We start from the raw sequence: 25,409 nt of genomic DNA, 5'->3' as shown, positions 1-25,409 counted from the left end.
CAACAGGAAATTATAAGAAAAACATCACTTTTTCAAACACTAGTAACATCTGCTTGCAGAAAAAAACCTCTTCGTAATGTAATGCCCTAATATGCACTGATAAAAGTCAAATGTTGATTACATTTTACTTTTCTCCTCTGGTCTCTGGTGCCAACCCCAGTTTGCAGTTGCCTCCAGGCCTCAATTTCTTCTCCATTGTTCAGTCCAAGGAACGGAGGCAAATACTGCCTGGGGGAGCGTCGCAGATACAGAATCTGTAACCAGGAGCTGTGTTCCCTGGACCAGCCAAGCTTCAGATATGTCCAGTGCAGCAGGTTCAACACCGTGCCTTATAAGGGCAGGTTCTACAAATGGATGCATATCAATAACCGAAGTGAGCATCGCCTATTGCAGTGGTTGCTGCATGCACGGCTTTGGTTAGGCTGCTGTTTGCTTGTGGAACTATTTCTTGCAGATACATCAGAATCCTGCTCTTTTTTCAGTCAACCCCTGTGAGCTGCACTGCCGCCCGGTGAATGAGTATTTCTCAGAGAAGATGATGGATGCTGTAATCGACGGTACCCGGTGCTACGAAGACAGCTGGAGCCGGGACATGTGCATCAACGGCATCTGTAAGGTTCGTGACCCCTTTGATCTCTCGCTCCCCTCCTTCTGAAACAGCTGCTGGAACAGGCATGTTCTCAGCCTCACGTGATGTGTGCAACAGTGGATCGAGAAAACAGAAGAAATAGTTCTCATGAAACAGCGTTCCCAGCTGGTTCACCACTGCTCACCACAGTGGCTGCTTCGATTATGATGCCTCCAGACTTTTGACAAATCCAGAGTAAGAGCATTTGAGTCACTGTATGACCTGAGCCAACTTGCCCGTATGCATATGTGCAGAATTTGTTACATATCTCTGTACATCTGGCTGAATTCTGATCTGGATTTGTTTAATGTGCTGAAAATGTGGCCTTACACTTGCATTATTTTCAGCAGAACACTACCATGTCATTCACCCTGAGGGTCCCGTAGTTCACTCAAGCTTCCAGTGCTTGGCCCAAACAGTCATTTTGGTTCATGCAGAGGTGGATTCCACTTTCACACCCTCCATAGCAATCTGCCCTATAGGGGTTAACTTTAATTTTAAGCAAGCACACCCAATTGTTAAGTGCAGTGTGTTTGTTTTGGATAGCTGCTGTATTCCAGCACAGCACTCTGCTCAGGGGAGCTGTTGGCACAGAGCTTATTTTAGTAGAATAAGTTGTTCGATCATGTTTTGTTGCGTTGGCTCAGTGATGAATGGTGTCCATTCACTAGTGGGGTAGCACTGCATGTGTGTGCAAGGGCACAGTGTCTTATGCTGGTGCCATGTGTGCATTTGTTCAAACTGAATTCCATTTCCATATATAGGCATCCCAGGTTTTTGTCATCCAGGGTTACTTTTTTGAGAGCACAAGCATGCACAGACTGTATCAAAAAAATACAGGCATTACAGCTGGGTTTTTTTTATATTAAAACAGCTCCATGGCAGGGAGAGAGCGAGACTCAAGTAGTGAGAAGGAGAGACTTTATTCTCCATTTTGGAATAAAGAAACTAACTGAAGAGCAGAGCAGTGAGGTGGCTAAATGCAACCTAAACGGTTAATAAGCTCAGGACACTGAGACACAGCAGAGTCGCATCTTTCTAGAGTGTGGTAGGCAAATACTGCACAGCACTAGAGCGGAATAACTGATGGCTTAAATAGTTGAGAGAACAAAAGAGACAAACAAGGCACAGGTGCTCAGGTGATTGAGGATAGGTGTGATGTGTGTGTGTGTGTGTGTGTGTGTCTGTGTGTGTGTGTCTGTGTGTGTCTGTGTCTGTGTCTGTGCGTGTGTGGCTGAGTGCCTGGCACACCGTGACAAGCCTCACTGCTGTCAGATGATGTCCATCCAGCTCTGACTTGCAAGTTGCCTTATTCCTTATTCATTTGTCAACATGCACAAAGCATACTAACACTTTGACCAAAATGGACCTGAAACATTCCCCTTTCCCAAGCATTCAACATAAATGAGAAATATAACTATGGCTTGACCTCAAAATAGAAAGAAGAAGAAAAAATAAGCATTTAAATATTAATGTTTATTCAGATGTATACAGTATTTGATGTATAATTACATATGGTGAATTTACCCTTGCTTTTGTGTGTGACTGTGCTTATCACTGCAGTACTGTTCACCCTACAGGGCCAAGAATTTCTTAAATATTAATGATATCATCACTTTGTAGTCCTGGAGACTCTAGAGATTCCTTAAGAGCACTCCAAAGGCATGAATATTTTCCATGTTTATATATATATATATATATATATATATATATATATATATATATATATATATATATATATATATATATATATATTATGTATGTATGTATGTGTATGTATGTATGTATGTGTCTGTGTGTGTGTGTGAGAGAGAGAGAGAGAGAGAGAGAGAGAGCCCTCTATGAATCTTTGATTTAAAAAAAAAAATTTAATTTTCTATCAATCTCATAAAAAATTCTGAATGAATATGTCACTGTATAAAAGACGCATTTCATAATAACACTCTCTATGATAAACATGCTTAAAGACAAAGCTAGTGTCCTGTTGCCAATTACTGTGCTGCTGTTTGTTTTAGAGTATTGGTTGTGATTATGAGATTGACTCCAGTGCCATGGAGGACCGGTGTGGAGTGTGTCATGGCAACGGGTCCACATGTGAAACCGTGCACAGGACCTTTGAGGAGACCGAGGGGCTGGGTACGACTGGGCCTTTTTTTTACCAACTATACTCTCAACAGGGACCTTCGAATAGAAATGTGACATGTGGCTGTGAGTTGTACAAATTTGCAGTTTGTTTTTGCTTCTTGCTGATAAAAAGCTAGAGCTGCATCAGTTTACACTCTGCTCTTTCATGTGTCATGAGTGCCGTGACGGTTAGCGAACACTGCTCCGATCTCAAATGTGGAATATTTAATAACAGGCTGGTTTGCTTCTCTCTCCCAGGATATGTAGACATCGGCCTGATTCCACAAGGAGCACGAGACATCCTTATTCAGGAGGTGGCTGAGGCTGGGAATTTTCTGGCCCTCCGCAGCAACGATCCAGAGAAGTATTTCCTGAACGGTGGCTGGACCATCCAGTGGAACGGAGAGTACAAGGTGGCCGGGACAGTGTTCACTTACGAGCGGACTGGCCACCTGGAGAACCTCACCTCCCCTGGCCCAACCATGGAGCCAGTGTGGATTCAGGTAGGAAAACAGGCCTCCAGGAAAAGAAAAACACAAATCTGAATTTTAATTGGTCTGAAAAGCATGCAGTTAGTTGTGGTAAAATACTTATTTTTTCAGATGCCAAAAGATTACATAACAGAGCTCAAGTGTTTTGATTTATGACAGCTGCATGTTGGCCAGATCTGGGTTGCAGTTCCTCACCTCTTCTGCTAGTTAAGCAGGCCTGTTTCTTGCAACTCGGGAAAGTGCAGTGTCCTTACCAAATACTAACATACCAGCTTAGTAAAATACTAATTTTCAAGACAAGAACCATGAAATAAGGAGAGGTAACAGGGACACCAGTGAATACATAAAGACTAAATGTGTTGAAACTCTGATCCATTATCTACAAGAAATTGCATATTAGTAAGTGAATATTAATTTTACAATTTACACACTGTCCAGTAGTTTTTGAGTTTTCATACCAAGTCAGGCAAAAGTAGTCTTAAGGTCTTCAGAACATCACCAGTGACTACAGGTTTGCTACCTCGTTATACAGAGAAAGTTAACATTCAACAAACATTTATTCATATGTTATCATAACAATATAACATCTAGCAAGCAAACAAGAGACCGATGGGACTTGCTCATATATTTATGATAATCTCTAAAAGGCCGTAGAATTAGCAGATCAACTAAAAAAAACCCTACTCATTTTGGACCACCTCAAACCCTGGTGATTTTCCCCTTGCAGGGGCTGCTTGGACAGATAAATAGGTGTGAGCTATGGCATGACCCTGCTATTTTAATTTTGGTAACATCATCACAGATTACTAATTCCTACACAGACTAATTTCTCACTCATCTAATCTGTAGGATCTGTAATCTGCATCCGTAGGAAATGTGGAGGGGAGGCTGGCATAGATGATTGATTCAGGAATGCTTATTCATAGTGTTCCATGAGCCGTGTTTTCAGATCTGCAGATTCCAGGTCCCCAATATAGAGTAAATAAGTGAAAATTAGACCATTTTTATCTTTCAACATTAGGCAAGTCTAAGACGGCGTGCCCATGGCTTCACGTAATCAAGGAATTGATTTTATTGATGAACTGTTACTTTTTCATGTTGGTATTGTTTGCTTCTGACTTTTGTTTTAAAAAAAAAAAAAAAAAGCTTGGTGGTAAAGGAAACAGAAATAATTATCTTTTGAGTAGATTATCTTTTTGCTTGCCAAATACCTTCATAGGCATTAAACAGTTAGAGTGATTAAACCACCCTTCCTTGATTAATTATAGAGAATGGGTGGGTGTCAAAACAGGCCTCTAATTGAAGCCAGGGTTTCATCCTGAAGCCACATGAAAGTGCAGGCAGGATTCATTAGTGCCGTGATCCAGTCTGGGGGATGGAGCATAAGCCGTCACATAAAGGGCTTCCTCCCACTGAGCTATCCTGAGCTCTTTGTCGAGTGGCCCATGTGCAGAGGCGAGTGAGGCTTTGTCTGCACTGCGCTGCAGTAATAATCCCTTCTCCTCCCCAGCATGTTCGGTTAGCCAGGGCACTTCAGAGTAGCTTCATCCTCAGATGCTGTCAGCCTGTTAACGGGCTCTGGATCTCACTGCACGTTTGAGAGATTTGTTTACCAGGCAGGTCCAGGCCACGTTGGGATGGGGGAGGCAATCTGAACTGATGTTTTTGCTTTGATCCTCTCTGGCCAGCTGCCTTGTCCAAAGCTTACACGGGAGGAAGCATTTGGGCTGAAAAATGTGCTCGACACGCCCATGAATGCTGGTTTTTCGCTGACGTGTTGTTTGTTGTAGCATCAATCTTCAGCAGAGCTTTCCTCCAGCTCTCCTCTGGAATATGTGTCAGAGCAAGAATGATGTTTACACTGTTCTGACCATTGCCCTTTGATTTGGAGTCAGTTTGTGCTCGTGTTTGACTTTGTGTGTGTGTGTGTGTTTGTGGGCACGTGCGTGTCTTAGTGTGTTTTTTTTTGCTTGACCTGCTGCCCATCTGCTGTAGTTGCTCTTTCAGGAGACCAACCCTGGCGTGAGGTACGAGTACACCATCAACAGGGACATCCTGCCCGCGGCACCAGTAGGCACCCCTGCCTCCGACTTCTACTGGAAACATGGAGCCTGGACAGAGTGCAGTGTGTCCTGTGGCACGGGTAAGTGGCCTGCCCAACCACTCCCAGCAGGCAGGCTGCAGCTGGAGTGCATCCCCAGTTTAGATCGGATTTGGTAACACTAGGATTTAATGGATATCATTTAATTTGGGCATGTCAGTGTTGTCATATTTCGTTTACGTCTGTGAAATACGTTGCTATAAAAAAAAAGAGGATCGGGCTGGATAAATTATGGTCGTTCAAAGACGAAGTAAACTAAAATGCTGTGCTTCAGTGTATTAAAAATATCATGTGTATAAGATGAGCAGATCAAAAAACATATTTCTAAAAATACATTTATTGTATCTTTACATTTTTAGTCACATAAATCCATGTTCAACCTTGGATTTAGGCTAATCACCCTCCCTCTGTGCACAATAAAAAATGTCGAGTCATTTAATTCTTGGTATCTGTTAATCTGAGAACATTCTTTATTCTGTGCCTCACACTGTCATAATTCATAGTTCCCATGCTTTTTTGCATACTTACTGGTAAAAGGTAATATTCATATTAATTACCCTTAGACTTACTAGTTATACTGCACGTGCTTGTATCTCTGAATTGCACCAATGTATTTTCTTCTGACAGTAAGTTGAACATTAAAGTTATTGTTGATGATGCATCCTTATATTAGTATATTAGTATATATTAGTAACTTGTCTGTCTAGAAAAATATAAGTAATCTTGAAACCTGTGCTGGATCCCAGGGTTGCCTCTCTGCTAGACACTAGAGTTTGGGGTTGGTGATCAAGAGAATCTCAAGTGATTTAGTTATTGTGTTTAAGGGCTCTTTATTTAAAAAATTTTTTACCACATGCAGAAGAGATTTGATTGGGTGCAGTCCTTAATCTGCTTCTGTGCTACTGTATTTCTTGTAGATATGTTTTACTGGAACAGCTTGGGGTGTTGCAAACGTTTGCCACTTGCACGTTTCCTATCATTTAATGTCATTCCCAGACTTGAAATGACAAGCGATTCATGAAAACAGTCTTTTCAGACAAAAGATTTGACATGCCAGAGGATATGAAATGTGTTGACTGACTAACAGGAAATGGAGATTGAGTGAAAGGGACTGAGCGTATGAATACACTGACACATGAATCTAATGGATTTACACATGGCAGGAGGAGGTTGTATAGATCTTCAATTCTTATTCAAACAGATTCCATGAAATAAAAATGAATCTTGAATTGTGAATCCTAACTAATTATAACATTTATAATAGCTATAATAGATTTAAAGTGAAATTATTTGCAACTGGCCTTAAGGGCCAGTAATATTCTGGGTACCCGTTAGTCATATTCCACCAGCTCCAGGTGTAAGTCTGAACTCAGTCTAGAGTTAGAGTGACCACAGAAGAATATTAAGGCTATAATTTAACTGATGAGATGTCTAGTCTTCTAAAAACATTTTGTAAAAAACATCCATTATTTGTAGTAGCCACTGGAACTTCTCTCAGTTGTGAATCACTATGAAAGATTTAAATATTGTAGTTAAAATTCTGCTTTCACTTTGTCCTGTTTTTCATTTTCCACTTTTAGAATTCAGTATATCCTACTAAATAAATCAGGAATTCTTCACAAGGTAAACATACCACTTGGTCCCACATCGGTGTAAAAATGTCATATTTATTAGCACTCCTCTGGTTTCTCCTAATTGCATAACGTACTACATTATAGACACTTATTTTTGTGAAATATAAGACTACAGTAGTGTTCCTTTCTGTCTTGTTTGGTTTATGGTAAGAAAAATCTTTGCTTGAATTTTTCCTAACTTGCAGTTTCATTGGCTTCCTTTGCAGAGTATATTGGTCCTGAATGTCACACACTTCACTGGTTATTGACAGCAAAGACCACTCTTCATATGCTATCAAATCTTGAATCTATTCATCTTATTTTATATTTTACTGTGAGCTGTGCTGTTCATAAATGTGATTACTGGTCTGTAATCAGTTGAAAGCACTGCAGCTCCTTGTTCCAAACGAACCACTTGTGTTACACCGTGTGTTACACCGATTAGATTTGGATGAGGTTAAAGCCTATTCATTTTTAATTTGACTGAAGTGCTCGTCCAGTGCTCTAAAACACATTTTATTTAATGAGCCTGGCAGGCCACCTAAACCAAATAGGCTGTATTGATGGCAGAAATTCGTACAGAAATGACATACAGAAGATTCTGCCTTTGTGAATGCTTGAAAATCCATTTTGATCAATGCAGTGAATACTAAAGCAACATCAAAAGCAGTTAATGCGCTAAAACTATAGCACTTTACATGGTATAGTATGGCTCCCTTACATTATTAAGATCTGTGTACTTCTATACCTCATAGCTCTAAGGTCTGTCGTTTCAAATTTGGACCAGTGCTCGGCACTGTTTGAGGCATCCCTTGCCATAACTGAACATATTGGTGCATGACTAAGCCATTCTAGGGCTGAAGGAGGTATGTTAAACCAGAGAAACATGATGCTATGCAAAGCTGTGGGCTGCCACTACTGCAGTCTGTTGACTATTAACAGACTATTAACTTATCTTAGCCTAAATCTATACGTGCCTCAGCGAAAAGAAGTTGGTTTTCTGTTCACCCTTTAATGGCTCTTTCCAGCAGTCTACAGACCTTTTATGAGTATCCTGAAAGGAACTATGGGATTTTTTAAAAAGTTCATAATATGCTAGATAAAAGTTATGAACTTCTCTTCATTTACATCACTGTGGTTAAGAGTGTAGATCACCCTTTAAATTGTTGCTACATGTTGGTAGTTGGGATGATTACTGATGGAGTTGGTGCTATTGGTTGTAGTAAAATGTCACTAACCGTGGAGTTCTTATGAGCCCCTTAAAACTGTATTTTGACCACCGCAGCTTTCCTACTGCAAAAATAATTTAGTGTGTTGGATGAAATATATGGCAATGAAAACTTTGGTATTTTAATGTAGGAGGAGGATGGCTTACACAGAAGTTGGACTGAAAGTTTGCCGCTGCCTTCCGTGATGTGGGCCAGAGGTCTGCAGTGTGTCAATATTTGCAATTTTCTCTATGACCCACTTTTTCACATATTGCAGGTTTGGACTGCCTTTGCTTTAGAAGGACCTCAAAGGATTAATGAATTAATATGTTATGGATTAATATGCTATATTTACTTGTGTGCTATGCCACGGCAGATATGAATGGAGTTTCATGTGAGAACATAACCACTCATAATGTACACTAATCTCAGCCTGTATAATGATTTCTTATTAATTGTTTCATATTCATTTCACATTCATTTTACTAATGGCAGGGTTCACAAAGCGATAGTATATATACATTCAAATAAAGGCCTCTCAACTGTGAGATCTTGAATCATGATTATGGGTTATGGGAAATCCAGTTCTCTGGTTAACCGATGCCTATCACTTATAGTCATGGTAAGAATCACACCAGTGTCTGACACAATGTCACAGATCTTTCCACACCATTTTGAGCACAGTCACTTATGTCTCAACCATCTGTTATGACCAAAGCCTCTGGGCTTCTCCTGGACTTACACCTCATTGCTGGATTTTTCAGCATTTCAGAACTTTGATACTCCAGGCCGTCTGGTAGAATTGCGAAGGGCTTTGTGGTATGACTCGGTTAGAGAGTGAGAGAGAGAGGCAGAGGGGAGATGCGTTCTGTTCTTTACCAGACAGACAGACAGCCCCTAGGAAAGGGAGCATGTAAAGAGCATGAGGAACTCATCTGCTGGTCTGCCAATCACATGACAGTCTGGTGCATGCTGTCAACAGGGCACACCTTGACAAACCTACAACCCTGCGCCATATATCCAAACCACAACTTCAGTCCAGAAACATGTACTGTGTTGTATTCATTCCAAATTTGAATTACAATATTGTCTATGTTTTGTAGAATTTAATAAGATCAAATGATGTTTTGCTGTCTCGGGACTTTTATCTCAGACAGCTCTGTAGCAGTATAACTTTTTATGCATTGCACATGGATCGCATAATTGTGTAGGTCTCGACTGGTGCATAGTAATGTGTGTGCGTGTACGTCTGTGTGTTTAACAGATGTCGCCTCACTCGACCTCCTGTCTGTTTCAGGTGTTAAGAGGCAGGTTGTGCATTGTATTGAGCGGATGTCTGGCATTGTAGCAGAGCATTACTGTGATGTGGCCACCCGCCCAGATGACAGGCGAGTCAGCTGTAGCATGGGACCATGCCCAGCTATGTGAGTATCCCAGAAATCCCACAACAACATCCATGTTTGGAACAACAGCATTTGGACCCCAAATCTCCCACAGCAACAGCCACATTTGGACCCCAAATCTCCCACGTCAAGAGCCAAGTTTGGTCTCCAAAAGCCCAAAGAAACACCTTCACCATTAAAGTCCTCACAGCAAGTACACCAAACTCCTAAAACTCAGCAGCAGCTGTGTGAGTATCCCCAACCAAAAACCCGTTGGCAACAGCAACGAGAGCATCCCAAAAGTACTCTGGCATCAGCCGGTAATGTATCCCAACGAGAGTACCCCAAAATTACTATGACATCAGCCATTATTGTATCCCAATGAGAGTGCCCCAAAACTACTATGGCATCAGCCGTTAATATATCCCAACAAGGGTACCCCAAAACTACTATGGCATCAAGCGTTAATGCATCCCAACAAGAGAACTAATATGACATCAGCTGTTAATGTATCACAACAAGAGTAATCCAAAACTACTATGGCATTGGCTGTTAATGTATCCCAACGAGAGTACCCCAAAACAACTATGGCATCAGCCATTAATGTATCCCAACGAGAGTAACTCAAAACTACTATGACATCAGCCATTAATGTATCTCTACAAGAGAACTACTATGGCATCAGCCATTAATGTATCCCAGCAAGGGTACCCCAAAACTTCATGGCATCAGGCGTTAATGTATCCCAACAAGAGAACTTCTATGGCATCAGCCATTAATGTATCCCAACGAGAGTACTCCAAAACTACTATGGAATCAGTCGTTAATGTATACCAACAAGAGTACCCCAAAACTACTATGGCATCAGCCATTAATGTATCCCAACAAGGGTACCCCAAAACTACTATGGCATCAGCCATTAATGTATCTCTACAAGAGAACTACTATGGCATCAGCCATTAATGTATCTCTACAAGAGATGGCATTGGCTGTTAATGTATCACAGCCATAGTACCCCAAAACTACTATGGCATCAGCCATTAATGTATCCCATTTCTGTCACTTCGGCGTAACATCCCGCCGTAGCCTCTACACTAGCTCTAGTTTTCAGCCACTACTGAGTCTTTTTATGGGTGTGGTGGGAGGCCTTCTGAGCTGCTGTGATTCTTGCTCCACAGGTGGTGGGCAGGTGAGTGGCAGAAGTGTTCTGTGAGCTGTGGGGACTCTGGCCTGACCCGGAGGACTGTCGTGTGCGTTCAGAGCGTGGGGCTGGACGAACAGCAGGCCCTGCAGCCTTCTGCCTGCCAGCATTTGCGCCAGCCTGAGACATTTGCCCGCTGCAACACACATGTAGCCTGCCCCTCTGACTGGAGCACTGGCAACTGGTCACAGGTGAGTTTCTATCAGGCCCAAGTAGAAGCTCAAATAAAAACTTGTTCTCATGACTAATGCCCAGAAAAGGGCAGGTTTTTTTCAATCATAGCCAAAGCTAGCCATTTAATCTTTAAACAGAAAATGCTTCAAGTAGAATAGCATAGAACAGGACTGCATTAGGACATTTTCTATAGCTCTTTTTCAGTTCTCAACATTGGTGTATTTTAGCATTTATATTGTACAGAGGAACAAAGAGAAACTGCAATTGAGAAACTGCAACCATACAAAGTACACTTTATTTTACTGTGGCTGTGTCTGAGAATAACATCTCCCTTGTCATGCCAACTGTGGTTAGAAAACCTGTTTGAGTGAACAGAGAACATCTCCAAGGACCTTTCAGAACTTCAATCCTCGCTGTTCTTTTTTCATTTAGTCTCAATAACACTTTGTCGTTCATTGGCTTCTGTTTGAAAGTCCGTAGTGCTTTGTACTTTGATCTTTGATCAATACTGAGAGATATAACAAGAAACCACTTTTCCCCGTTTGCGCACATTTCACAATGCGGCTTTCTCTAGCCTTTCCACTTCAGCTAACAGGAACGATTGTGCTCTTGGCTGCTCTGACACCCCCCCCACCCCCCACCCCCGTCTGTCCTGCAGTGCTCCGCCAGCTGCTCCAGCGGCGTGCAGATCCGTGAGGTGACGTGCAGCTGGAACACCGGGGCGGACTGTGTTCCCGAAGCCAGGCCAGCCACCAGCATGCCGTGCAGTATGGATGCCTGCCCCACCAACGCAGACGAGTGGTCAGGCAGCGGTTCGTCGAGCAAGGAGATTTTCAATGAGATTAATTCCTTTCCTGATGACAACCACTTACCGAAATTTGGCCCAGGAATGACCAGGGCTCAGCCTCGAGGCAGTGATGGGCTCAGCAATGTCATCAAGGGGGATTTCTCATATCACCAACATATCGAATCTGACAACTCTATCAATAACAATGTTCCAGTCGATGACTTTTATTATGACTATAATTTCATAAAGTTTCATGAGGACCTGTTGTATGATTTTGAGAAGGAGGGAAAGAGTGTGTCTGATTACTCGGGAATTAAGGTGGATCAGGAGCTCAAGCCCAGACCCACGTCCTCCTGGCACAAAGACGGTCTGTACACAGTTACCTCAGTGGCACGCACCACTGCTAACCCATTACCTGCCTCCACCTCCCTGTCTACTGCTGCGCCACCGAAGTCTAGCTCTGACCTGTCAGCCGAAAGCTCGTCCGAAGGCGATGGGGTTTTCACAGACGACTATTTCCTGCCTGTTGCTGTCACGACCAGACCGCGCTTGCCTGTCACCAGATTCTCTCAGAGACGGAAGGAGGGAACGCGGGACCTCAGCACCGTCGGGAGTCCAGTACCAACAGATGAGGTGCCCTCTGAGGGTGTTCGCACGACACTGCAGGACACGGTGCCCAACATTCACATGACGCGTGGGACTCTTTATCACACATATGCTTCCAAAGATAATGAGAGAGTGGCCCAGTCAGATGCAACTGAAATGCCAGCAACTCAGAATGATAAAGCCAGTGTGACTGTGGGGACCGGGGAGGAAGACTTTGGTGAGGACGTTCCTGGAGGTGAGAGCGACTGGGAAAGGCCACTACAGGAGGAGGTGTCCCATCAAACCGGCATTTCCTCTGAGGCCAATGAGGGCACATTCGCTGGTCTGACCACTCCCCTTTTTAAATGGGACACAGCATCACGTGACATTCCATCGAGCCCTTTACCCTACGCATCGGAGATGTATAGTAGCAGGAAGTACGCAGTTACTGAACCGAGTGCTAATGTAGCTAAGGCTGGTGAAAACTCCACAACCTTAGATAAAGTCTCTCAGGAGATTCCTAATCTGCCAGAAAATAGACATAAGATGACTTCAGCTGCTGGACTGGAGCCCCTACCTCATGCAGATGTCCCTGGCAGTTCACAGCCTCCTCCCTGGATTTCAACACAGCTTCCAACCATCAGGCCAGATGCTGAAAGCTGGCCTTCCCACACAGTCACCCCGGCTGTAACCCAGTTGCCTGGGGACACCACACCTTCACCATCCTGGGCAGAGATAGACTACAACGTGATCATCTTTCGTCCATCGCTGGGGCTCGATGACTTGTCTTCTTCCCCTACTCCTACAGTGCCTCTAGCCCAGGCTCCAAGCAGTCACCGTACAGTGCTGGCTGAGGCACACACACCCTCCCCTCTCCGCTCTCCCATGATAGCCATCTGGATCACAGGCAGCTGGAGCGCAGTGAGTAGGCCCTCCCTTTAGAAACATATTCGGATTTTAAAATAAATCCATAAATGTAAGTATAATATACTGTTCCCTTTGATTTTCTTGCTGAAATCAGGCAAGAATGGACTGTTCATATTATTCTAACCCATTGGAGGGAATGCAGAGAATCTATATCTAATCTCTATGTAAATAGTCCATGACAGGAACTGAGGGGCTGCGTTAGCTCCGGTTCCAGTTTCTGAAGCTCATGTTTTGCAGTGCTCCACCAGCTGCGGGCTGGGTGCCGTGTGGAGGCCAGTGCGCTGTAGCACAGGTAACGACTCCGACTGTGACTTGGCGAAGAGGCCTGCACCAGCGCGCCGCTGCTACCTGCGGCCCTGTGCCGCCTGGAGGGCCAGCCAGTGGAGCAAGGTAGGGGCAGGTGCATCACTCTCTACAAGAGAACTACGGGCTTGAACGCCCGGTAATGTTCTCTGAGCTGTAGTCCTCCCTACTCTGGCATGAGGTCATAGACCCTGGAGCTGAACAGCCTACGGTGTCGGAGCTGTTGCACACTACCTGCAACAGAGTTAAAGCCCTTCCTGTCAATGTGACATCACTAAGCTTGGTTCCCCAGGTTTTAAGAAAAGCTGCCAGTATTAGAGCAGAAACCTGAGACATGGGCCACCTTTCACCGTGCATTCCTTTGCCATCCGTTGACAGTGCTCAAAGAACTGTGGAGGAGGTGTGAAGGTGCGCGAGACGCAGTGCTACGATGTGCGTGACCAGCGGCTGCTTCGGCCCTTCCACTGCCAAGCCGTTTCCCTCAGGCCGCCGGGCCACATGCCGTGCAACACCCAGCCCTGCCTGGACTGGTACGCCTCCTCGTGGGGACAGGTGAGTGAGCTCTGCCCCTGCTCCCTTTGGTTGCTTTTTCCACACTTTTGTCTTGCACTCAAGCTCTGCCACCTGCTACAGTCTCATTTTGTGCTCACAGTGTTCGGAGCTGTGCGGAGGGGGGGAGCAGCAGAGGCTGGTGGCCTGTCCCGAGGCTGGGAGGTGCGAGGAGATGCAGAAACCCAGCCATATTCAGCCCTGCAACTCACACCCCTGCACCCAGTGGGTGACCGGATCTTGGGGCCAGGTCAGCAGCACCTAATGCCCTCTTTGAGAACATGAATTCCATTTTTACAGCACTACTGGGTTTAAAAATTAGATGCTGAAGGAGAATGCACATGTCATTCGTCTGCATTCCAATTGTTTTGGCAATAAAGAAATGATCAGTAGGATGGATTCTCACTGTGCAGTATGTAAATATGTAAAATTATGTAAAATATATAATATTATAACAAATATATATAATAAAATATATAATATTATTACAAATTAAACAAAGACTAAGTGTCTAAACTGCAGAATGCATCCACTGTTGCTGATGTGCACCCAGCAGTGTCCTGTGAGATAGAATATTGCCATGCAAAAGATGACCAGCTGACAGTAAGTTCAGTCTCACCAAGCTTTGTCACCACTTAAGGTCATAAACCCATTAGATAATGTGAAAGCTGCCATTCAGTGTTGTTCTGCACACTAGCACACTAGGCACACTAGCATACTAGGCACACTAGCACACTAGGCACACTAGGCACACTAGGCACACTAGGCCCTTGAGTCAAGAATATGATAGGGCACTTTTTTGAGCTCTTCCCTCGGGCAGCCTGCCTCATGGCTTGCGCATTTTTATAGTCCAGCATTTTCAGAAGGTATTTAAGGGCATTATTACTCTGTAGCAAGGAGTAACTCACTTAGATGGAAGTCTACTGTCTGCTTGCTTTCTATGGTGTTCCACACAAAGAAATGTTATGTTATGATCAAAGCCAGAACTCATCCAGGCCCCATGAGTCTGCCTAGGGCCACAGCATCCTTTTTGATGAGTGGATTTTGTCTGCTTTACTTTTGTACATGTAGTCTGGAAGTTGTTTTGTCCTGTGTTTTTACAAAGAGCTCTGTACTGACTGAATGTCAGGTGTACGAGTTATATAATGGTTGTTTGGGGGTTTTTTTGTTTTTGTTTTTTTTTGCAGTATATGAAATTTCATCTCAAAGAGTGTTGTGTTGTAGAATGAAAACAGGCACTATTCAAAGGGAGACACTGCTATCTAAATTACAACAGAGGCTGCATCATTCAAGGTCCTGAACTATATGGGCTGTGAGCTGAATTTCAAACTTGGGTGGAGGGGTGTGGTGGGGGAAATCAGACAATCTGGTGACTCATCATGGGGTGTGCGGTGACCTCTGCGGCACAGCCCGGCTTTGATATGGAAAGACGCCTTTAATCCTTCCCCACATCAGGCCTGTAGCGTGCCCATCTAGAGCCATCGTACACGCTCCGACTCCTGGTCCACGCTAAGTGCATCGGAGGATGGGTGGCACATACATACACCCTCACTGTTACTCAGAGCCAAATCCATCCTGAGAGAATCATGTCATGTTTCGTCCTTTGTCAAATTCACCTTACCCCTCACAAACCGTCTTTACAATTACAGGATGCATCAAAGGCGTTTTTTGTTTTTTTTTTGCACCAACACCGAATCGCATTTGTTATTTTGATGAGCTTGGGGGATCATGGAGATATTCTCCGTGAAAATACCCAGATAAGCTGGTGAGCATCACAGCGCAACGCTGCCAGCTGGGTCCGAGCGGCTTACAGCTGGGCTGGCCAGGTTCTCACCCGTGTGCTCCGTGCTGTTGGCAGTGCTCCGTGTCCTGCGGGGGAGGGGTGCAGCGACGTTTGGTCAAATGTGTCAACACCAAGGCGGAGCAGGACTCTCAGGAGGAGGAGCAGGCCCAGTGCGATCACGAGCCCTGGCCAGAGAATACGCGCCCATGTAACCTGCAGGACTGCGACAGCGCCCCCTCTGGTGAGTGACGCACTGCAGGCACAGGGTGGATCTAGATTCATGCATAAGAAATGCCAGTGGAACCCATTTTCCCGTAATGTTTCTTTGTGCATTAAAAGGTCGAAGGTCACTAAGGCCACCTGTGTTATGGTTCTCATAAAAGCGTAGTGTCTGCATACTGCATTCATTTGCATTTCAAGCAGGTGATATAAGCCTAAGCAATCCAAAGGCCGAAGTAGATATTTCATCAAACCATGAAATGATTGCTTTTTATTGGTATGCAAATTACTTGGCAAAAAGCATTCCAAGAAACACTCACTGGAGATATGACAGCAAGCAAGCAAATCACTTCAGTTCATCTGTGCTGTAAAGAAAAGAGGGCACAATATACAAGTACCGAACAAATTTATTTTAGGTGTTTTATTTGACTTTGATTATGGGTATAAACTCAATAAACTCGATGCATTTCTTTGTTTTTAAGTATATAGTATATATAGTGATGACAAGTTTTAAACCAGTTATTAATGGAAGGGCCGAAGCGGTCCCTGCCCACTAAACATTTTAAACTGTTATCCAGGGTGTTACTAGGGTTTTGTCTGTTTTAAAATGGAACATTGTATCTCACACAGTTGGTTGTGAAGGGTTTTCTTTGAAACTGCCAGCCAACAGAGTTTCTTTCTACTGCTTTGTTTGAGCTCATGGAGTGTCTGCTGGAAGCTGAATCAGAATTTAGGGGTGGTTCACTCCTCAGCACAGCAAGGGTAGAAATCACAGAATAATACTTCATCCAATAACTCATTTACAATTTGTTCACATTCATAACCTTCTGCAGTTTGACAGAATAGCAAATACGTTAATATATATTAAATTCACAATATTTTTGTACCACTATTGTGATGCTCCATGAATTCCATGTGAAATACATCACCGGACAGCAAACACACTTTCCACAACCAGTGCTGCATTCGGTCTGCATAAATAACAGCACTCCCCTCAGGCTGGGTGTCCTTCCTCATACGTCCCCTGCACAGGAGTCAGTCATATGTACAGAGATGGTACTCCATTGCCAAAACACTGCATGAGCCATATACACAGTGACGGTACTCCAGTGCCCAAACACTGCATGGTCATATACGCAGTGACGGTACTCCAGTGCCCAAACACTGCATGGGTCATATACGCAGTGACGGTACTCCAGTGCCCAAACACTGCATGGGTCATATATGCAGTGACGGTACTCCAGTGCCCAAACACTGCATGGGTCATATACGCAGTGCCGGTACTCCAGTGCCCAAACACTGTATGGGTCACATACGCAGTGACGGTACTCCAGTGCCCAAACACTGCATGAGTCATATATGCAGAGACGGTGTTCCAGTGCTCAAACACTACATGGACACAGAGACACCAGCAGGCTAATATGACATGCACAGGATGCTAGTTTAGACTTAAATTAGCTGGTGAAGTGGTGACACACTCACTGTAGCTGGAGCACAGGTTCATTCCAGCCAGGTTCATTCCGCCTTCCCAGTTAAGCATGTATAAAGAATTCCAGCGATCCTTATCTCACTGTCTCTCATTACATTAGTCTCGTTGTCTCCCAGCACATGCCAGGTCATTTCAAATTACTAATTGCCATCTTACACTTTGAAATGTAAATGTCTGTCAATATCATTTTGTCCTTGAGAATATTCTTCACATAGCAGTGCTGGCTTGGATTGGTTTAGTGGGAATCCGTTGTAATTCATTCATTTGGTTTTGATGGGTCAGCACATAACAGGTTGGAAATAACAGATAAAACATCAAATTTTGAATTAAGAAGCAGTTTGGAATTTTTTCTTATTTATATGCTGTCTAGACACATTGTCATTCCTATTTGTAAATGAATCCTGTTTTTTTTTTTTTTTATTACCCAAAGATCACAGCCTGCAAAAGTTATAATATACAGCAGTATTTAGAAAATTAACAAATATCAGTCATGACGTAGTTAGAAACTAACCAATATTGTGATTCTGTTCAAATTTTTGGCTGTATGGAAACCAGATTAGCCCTTTTTCTTATTATATTTTATTTCTTAATTTATTCTTCAGTATGTTTATTGCTTTTTGAATTTCTCTGTTCTCAAAATTTTAGCAAAAGTAGGCATGCAAGGGGCCATGTCTGGCAACACAGTCAAAAGCTACATTTCCAACATGTCAGGTTCACCAGAACTATTTATGCGGAACTGCGCAATAGATCAATTTAACCAGCCGGGTGCTGGACTGTGGTCTGCCATGGGGACGTGAAGCTGGGCTTTTCAGCTGATCTCCTGCTGAGGTGAAGGAAGGAAAGCCCTCCTCCGTCTGAGCCGCATCCAGACCTGCTGCCTTCCCCCAGCTCCGGTCCAGGAGCCTAGCAACAGCTCTGCCGGATCGCGGCCAGACACTGTGGATGGTCTGACTGCGAGTGTCCTGGGGCGACTCGGTTAGACTACAAGACTGCTTAGCCATGTCCTGACTAAGGGAGAGGATTCAACAGAGGATACACTGTCTTGAGGCTATTTAGGAAAAGCAAACATGAAGGAAGGTGATTGTTCTAGTTCTGTTTGTTATGTTTGAACCCCATTGGGACTGCCACTCAATTTTGTTGTAAAGATTCCATTACTGTCATTGCGCAATCTACCTTAAGGTGGAGATTCAAAAATAGGTTTAGAAGAACATGTCAGCACTGGAAGTTTTGCAACATGGCACAATAGCAGTATTAGACATTAGATATTAGTCATTATCATCTTAATTCTTTCATTTTACTCTGTACTCATCTTACTCTATACTTGTTGAAATAATCAGCATCAGCCAATATTCTTTTTCCTGGCATCAGCTGTAGTTATTTTCTTTTTCTTAATATTGTCATACATTAAAAGTATTCACATTATAATAGTATTTATTGTAGTAACTGGGGTAAAGGTTTTGCAGTATTAACTATAAATATGTTTTAAATACATCCCCAGCATTTTATGAACAGCTTTTCCAGGCATGCTGCTTTGAGTTTCATTTGAGGACTCATTGGGCAGTCGGGGAATGACCCCCAGTGTTCCAAGGAGATTAGTATTATTATCCAGTTTCCCGGAATGACGCAAACCCCCATTGTTTGGTGCATCTGCTGCAGTGGACTATTGTCCTCGTGTGAATACTCAATAAGCCTGTGTTTTAAGTTTTTTTTCTTCCAAAATATTTCTTGTATAGTTCTTGTGCTGCTCTGTGTTCAGTCTATAAGACAACATGTCCATGGACCATGACACAAGGAGACTCAGTCATGTGGTAATTGCACCCCTAAGAGAGGCATGCCTATTGTGTTGTGTGTTTACCTGTCATTCACTCAGCACCAAAAGAGGCCCATCTGGGAACGAGCATGTCTGGAATGACGATTGGAAACCCAGTCCCTTTTACGCATCCTAAGGAGACTCTCGTCAGTACAGCTTGACTAATTGCATCCTACTGAATCCAGATCACATCCTGGCTTAACAACTGTCTTGACAACCACTTGATATCAGCCTTCTTTCTTTCCAGGCGATGAGGGTGGTTGTGGTTGTATTCTATGAATATTGATTTCCCAACGATCTTGTATAGACACTGTTCTTCCCTTTTCTGGCCTTTGTGTTTTAATGGCCATGGGTTTACTGTTTGAAAGCATAGTGCGAGACTGAGAATAAACATAAGGGACTTTTCTTTTATCCAGAGACCTCCTCTCTTCTGCTATTCCTACAGGATGTAGGTGTGTGGGGGGGGCTGAGTTGTTGCCATCTCCCAGGCTACAGGGTGGAAAATAGAGTGGAAAATATCACGCAAGTAAAGGAAGTGGATCTCTTCTTTTGTGTGTGTGTGTGTGTGTGTGTGTAAGTATGTGTGTGTGTGCTTTGGTGCACATCTTAAATCCACACACTTACTGCTAACTAACAAGTGGCAATCAAAGAGCTTTGCATAGCCGTTCAACTACGGAAGTGAGCCGTGCGTTGTCAAACTGTCTATGGTAAAAATAGCCATGCATTGTACATGAGAGTTGCAGGACGTGCCTTCCTCACGGATGCAGCATTGTAACTAGCTTTGCCTGTTGCTTGTATCAGCGCTCTCAGGGACAGCTGTGTGGAAGAGCCCTCAGCGGGACGCTAGGAGCCCACTGACGGGACATTAAAGCCCTGACAGCCCGAAGACACGTCATCCACCGTCACTGCACGAAGAGAGCTGCGTCTCTGCTCCTTTGGGCAGTCGCCACATCCACACATATCACAGCTCTGAACTAGGCGCAAAAAAATGCTTCATACAGTAGTGAGTGACTCTTTGATTTATCCTGCCAGTGTCTGTTCTGGCATATTCTTACAGGTGCCCTGCCGTGTGGATGCATTACGTAACATCATCATTCTGTACTCTTTGGTCGTTGGTTCATTCTTACATGGTTCCATCTGTAGACTCCTATGACGCTGTAGTCAGAGCAATACAAATAACCCAGCTGCTTCTGCAGACTTGGACTTTTGTTGTTCTGTATTGTAACAGAACAGATTGGCAGCTGACCACAGCAGAGGCATGCCTCCTCCAGAGGAGGAGAGGGAGTGATCCGGGAGTGCAGGAAGCGCCCCAGAGGGTGAGTGGGTGGTTTAGGTCAGGAGCGGGGGGGGGGGGGGGGTTGGATGGGGGTGCAGTGTGGGAAACCCCTCCAACTATGTCAGTATATTCTGTAACCTGGCAATGCCGACATTGTCGACAGGCCTCGCACTGAACAAATCCTTCTGTTGAAAGGGTAAGCAAGGAGCGCGACAAACGCCTGCAGTTGCAGACAGAGGATTTGTTCACTAGCAGCCTAAAGGTGTCTACACCATCTTGGCTATCTTGAATTGGTTGTGGAGGACTTTTCATTCCCAATCAGTCTCGCACATATTGCATAGTCGGTAACTGCTGTTGTTGGTTTTATCCATTTTGTGGGAAGTGTTTGGCTTTGGGTTGTTTGCGCATATTTGTTGAAATGTTGCTTCGAGAGACTTCGGGAGAGGTAGTCTGACTGGATCTTTTAAAACTATGTTACATTAAGCTGAGACTTTAACTTACAACTTGGCACAAACATGCCTACACCGTGTACTTACATAATACCCTCACATGTGGCTACTGAGGCTTTATTTATGTGGCTGTAAACATCGACGCTTCTGCCGGTCAGTGCAAAGGTTCTGGACTACCATAAATGTCAAACTAAAACAGCAAGCGTTTGCTCAGCAGCTCTGGGGTTAGCAGTGCTTCTGATATCAGCATCTGCACTTCAGATGTCATAAAGCCATAAATGGCATAATTTTTATGTTAAGAATCATAAATCATCGTTTACATGATATCTGTTTTTTTCCCCTTTAGCAGCAGTACTGTACCATAAAGCTCGTCCAGTACTTGCTGCAGATTGCCGGCTCGTGATTATCTGGAGCCAGTTTAGCCGCTCAGTCAACTCTCGGAAGAAATTCAATTCAGATGCCTGACTGCCGCTCTTTCTTTAAAGTAGTCACTGCCATGCTCATGAGTTATCTCTCTGCTCAGCTTTTAATTATCCACATCTTCTAAACGTTTCTAAACTCATACCATTCTGAAATTGGATCTTACCCTGTTGCTGTTGCTCTCTTTCAGTACTGTTTCACTTTTACTGAAAACATGTTGATGTTTATATGTTTCTATTTATGATGTTTCTCTGTAGTAGTGGTTAAACGCGCCGGTACTTTCTGCAATGATCCTTTTTATAGAGTACTCTTTAAGACCAGGCCTCCTTCACAAGAGTTCTGTGATTTTCACACTACACATTATTACACATAATTACACATTAAATTAAAAAATTACACATTAAATTTTAAAAAAATGTCTTGTTCAGTTTTCGCCCAGCCTCCCATGACTGGCAGTGCAGTGAGATGAAGTAGAACCAACTGGTGTCGGGCCCTGCTAGTGCCGCCTGCACTCTGCACAGGCTCTGCCGTGTGTCTGCACAGCTTCACACAGCCTTGCTGGATGGCATTTCAGCACGTGTTTTTTATTTGATGTGTTGTACCAGAATAGCCTGAAATTTCATTAAGATGAGAAGTTATTTTTGACTTTACTTTTACTGTTGGTGGGTTCAAAGATATCTGAAAAGAATATTCCTATTTTTACTTTCAATATTAATTTTTTTCAGGTTTGTGAGAAGAAATGAACAATGTATTTAATTTCTTAGCTACTTTGTTCTGGTTTAGATGGATAAAAAAAAAAAAATTCTGCTGAGAAAAAGTGTTTAATTAAAGACATGCTCCAGTGTTTCAGCCTAATCTCTATGTACTCCATCTCAGTCAACTATCACGAAATGTAATTAAAACATGTCTGCACTTTTAAAAAAAGATCAGGAAAAACAATGTATGAAGAAATCTGGGTGTTGCAGACCCACCAGTTCATACCTGCTAACATATTTGAAGCCCAAAAAAATGTATGGAAGCTTGCATTTAGTCTACATCAGTAACCTATGCATTCCAATTAAAATCTTTCATGAAGTTGTTCCTTAGCCTGGACACAGTAATGTTTTGTGTGAACTGTTGGTGCTGTTGGTCACCTGGGGATAAGGTAGTTTGACTGCAGGCCAAAGGCCCATGCAGAAGAAGCACTGGAGTCTAAAGTCACCATGGCAGTCATATCCTCACCTCATGCCTTTGCTCTGTGGTGTGAAACTGGTTCTTTTTGGGATTGTGAGGTTCACCATTTGTCTTCCAGGTCAGCTTTGTTTACGGGATCGTCTGACATTTCGTCTCTGCCAGACCCTCCAGCTGCTCGGTCAGTGTTACCAGGCAACGGTACGGACTCAGTGCTGCAAAACATGTGAGCAGCGCAACCGTGGCAACGACCGTGCTACTCGCCGCTGAAGTGCAAGAGGAGTTTAAAAAGCAAAGGTTTTAAGCCAGGGAATGTCTCTTTCTCTCTCTCTCTCACACACACACACACACACAAAAAACACAAGTACAGTTGCAAAGAGCCAAGGCAACCCAGGGCTGGCTGGTATGTGAGTCAGCTGGGGTGTCGCCTATGAGCTGCGGGACTGGAGCCTTCTAGACCTCATCAGCGTGAAGTTCTGGCCCACACTTGGACCACACAGGTGGTGCTGGGTTGTCTCCATTTGCACCCCCGAATGAGCAGTGCTCCTGTGGGCACGGAGGAGTTCAAACACCATCTCTTTAGTCATGGAAGGAAGTCCGTTCACTAAATGCAGTTTTAATCTTCTTTGCAGTTGTCACTTTCGCACAGAGCAAAAAGAATCTGGAGGGGCAATTGTCAGGGCTAAAGCATCTTTGAAACTCTTAAGTATTCATTGCCATCTTATTTGTCTTTTTGGGGTTTTCTTTGTTTGTTTGTTTTTATTTAAAGCAGACAATGAGTCTCTCATGGCCAAATTTCCAGGTTTTCCTGAGAAATGTTTTTGGGATTTGACTAGCATTTTAGTTTAGCGTAGATCCATTAATTGTATTAATTAAAAGAGGAACTGAAGATTAGTACTGGTTGTAGCTGTTACCTAACAAAGATGCATTGGTGCTACAGAAATAACCTGGTGCTATACAGGCAGATATCTGCCTATAACTGAGTCTGGACTTGCCAGATTAGTGCCTTTCTCTACTTGAATTCTCTTCAAATACTATATAGTAGAAAGAGATTTTAATGTTACAAAGCATATTCATTGTAATTATTAGTATGGAATATTCATTGGGAGTGGGTCACTGCAATCAGAGGTTGTCTGACAGCATGTCAGATTTTTTAAATTTTATTTGTGCTCCATTGGATTGGTTTGGGAAACTATTTCTAAATGTTACATTATAGTCAGCAGGTTTTTTCTTCAAATTTAATTTGTAAAATTTGCAGTATTCAGGTAATGTGTTATCCAACGTAATATTGTTTTTCAGTATTATTTATATTTTGGGTAGTACTTTTTTTGGAACAATTGTGCAGTAAATGTCCAAAGTTATAATGCATCAGTTTGTATACTGCCATGTACGAATATATATGAATACATTGATTCAGCTACAATTCTTATGAGCTATACACATCAAAGGCCTGAATTACTTAAACATTTGGTACAAGACAGAGCCAAAGGAGTAAGAGGGCATGTGGTTTAGCTTGTCAAAAATTGAGTTTATCTTTCACTTTTAAAGGTTTCTTTATTGCCCTCTTTTCCCAAAGACTGTAATCAGCCGCTTTCGTGGCACTGCCCAACCTACCATTACTGTCACTCTTAAATGATGTTGGCCTTACATTAGTCTGTGCCATTTCCCATACGTACATGTAGTGTGACCTTTTAGCTGTGATGAGCTATGATGGCCTTCTCAGCTTCAAAGCTTCTTGGTCGTGCTGTCCCTTTGCCAAGATCCACTGAAGAGAGAAGAATTGAATTGGAGATGATCTTGAGCACTAATGAGATTTTTTTAAGTTAGGAGACCACGTCTCGTTCTCTAGTTCTCTCTTCGGCATATACTGTCTGCAGATTTGCCTTTGCTTGGTCAGATTTGATGTAATGTAACAGTAAACATACTTGTTCATTTGTGAAGGCTTCCTTTGCCAGTCTGCACTGAGATACATTCAGCCCATACCCTGCAAACAGCCCTCGTCAGGATATATCAGTAGGAACTGGAATGCAGCTTCTGTTTTTGATTGTTTAGTATGTCTGTTTAGAAAAAGTCTAAGCTGGCTTTTTACGCCTTACTTACATCTGACCATTCCTCTTTCTCATTATAGTATTTTCTCATTGTATTCTCTTTGTCAGCATCAAGTTTCCATTTTGGGGGGGGCGGAATTTGGGGTTGAGGCTTCAGGACACAAATGTATGCATTTCCAATTGTGCATTTTGGTAACACCTTACATTTTGTATCACTTTGATTAAATGGTCCTTAAAATTAAAATTGTGCTATGAACTGTTTATTGAAATTCTACACAGTTTAAACAGTTCACAATCAAATAGGATTTTAAATGAATTACTGTACTTAAGAAACAATAAGAAAGATTCAATACTACTATGAGGAACTTCAGAGCAGTAATGTAGTGTTCCAGCACTGTTTTCTCTAAAAACTGAAAGAAAAAATTAAGAACATGTTAACCTAAAATTCAGAACCTTGTCTCTGAACAGAAAAGGTAACATATACGTAACAAACATAAAGAAATAAATGTATTGAAATTAGATTTATTATCTCTGAATAAGGGAAACTAGTACCTAAAAGAACTAAAAGGACTTCCAGAATAAGTGAGAATATCTCATACCTGCCAGAATTGGCTTTGTAAATCTTTAATAGAGTGTCTTGGCACGGGTGCCAAACTTTGAAGCTCAGTGAGT

General features: G+C 43.0%; 1 protein-coding gene across 2 annotated transcripts in view; it reads left to right on the top strand.

Annotated features, from left to right (window-relative positions):
* LOC113579229 (A disintegrin and metalloproteinase with thrombospondin motifs 7) overlaps positions 1 to 24,963 on the top strand; it is a 39,756-nt gene extending 14,793 nt beyond the window's left edge. Inside the window, exons 12-24 of one of the 2 annotated variants that reach the window (XM_035532377.1) lie at positions 204 to 373; positions 483 to 616; positions 2,644 to 2,764; positions 3,011 to 3,255; positions 5,251 to 5,386; positions 9,463 to 9,589; positions 10,726 to 10,939; positions 11,581 to 13,215; positions 13,459 to 13,611; positions 13,903 to 14,076; positions 14,177 to 14,323; positions 15,932 to 16,097; positions 22,811 to 24,963. In XM_035532377.1, the coding sequence (XP_035388270.1) occupies positions 204 to 373; positions 483 to 616; positions 2,644 to 2,764; positions 3,011 to 3,255; positions 5,251 to 5,386; positions 9,463 to 9,589; positions 10,726 to 10,939; positions 11,581 to 13,215; positions 13,459 to 13,611; positions 13,903 to 14,076; positions 14,177 to 14,323; positions 15,932 to 16,097; positions 22,811 to 22,959 (3,571 nt within the window). In that variant the 3' untranslated portion in view covers positions 22,960 to 24,963. Of the gene's footprint in view, positions 1 to 203; positions 374 to 482; positions 617 to 2,643; positions 2,765 to 3,010; positions 3,256 to 5,238; positions 5,387 to 9,462; positions 9,590 to 10,725; positions 10,940 to 11,580; positions 13,216 to 13,458; positions 13,612 to 13,902; positions 14,077 to 14,176; positions 14,324 to 15,931; positions 16,098 to 22,810 lie in introns of both variants that reach the window. The other variant, XM_035532376.1, reaches the window with a different exon arrangement.
* Positions 24,964 to 25,409: the final 446 nt, after the last annotated feature.

This window comes from Electrophorus electricus, chromosome 1 (assembly GCF_013358815.1).
Source record: "Electrophorus electricus isolate fEleEle1 chromosome 1, fEleEle1.pri, whole genome shotgun sequence".
Lineage (NCBI taxonomy): Eukaryota > Metazoa > Chordata > Actinopteri > Gymnotiformes > Gymnotidae > Electrophorus > Electrophorus electricus.
Note: the sequence above shows the minus strand (reverse complement) of the source record. Positions and strands in the feature narration are given on the sequence as shown.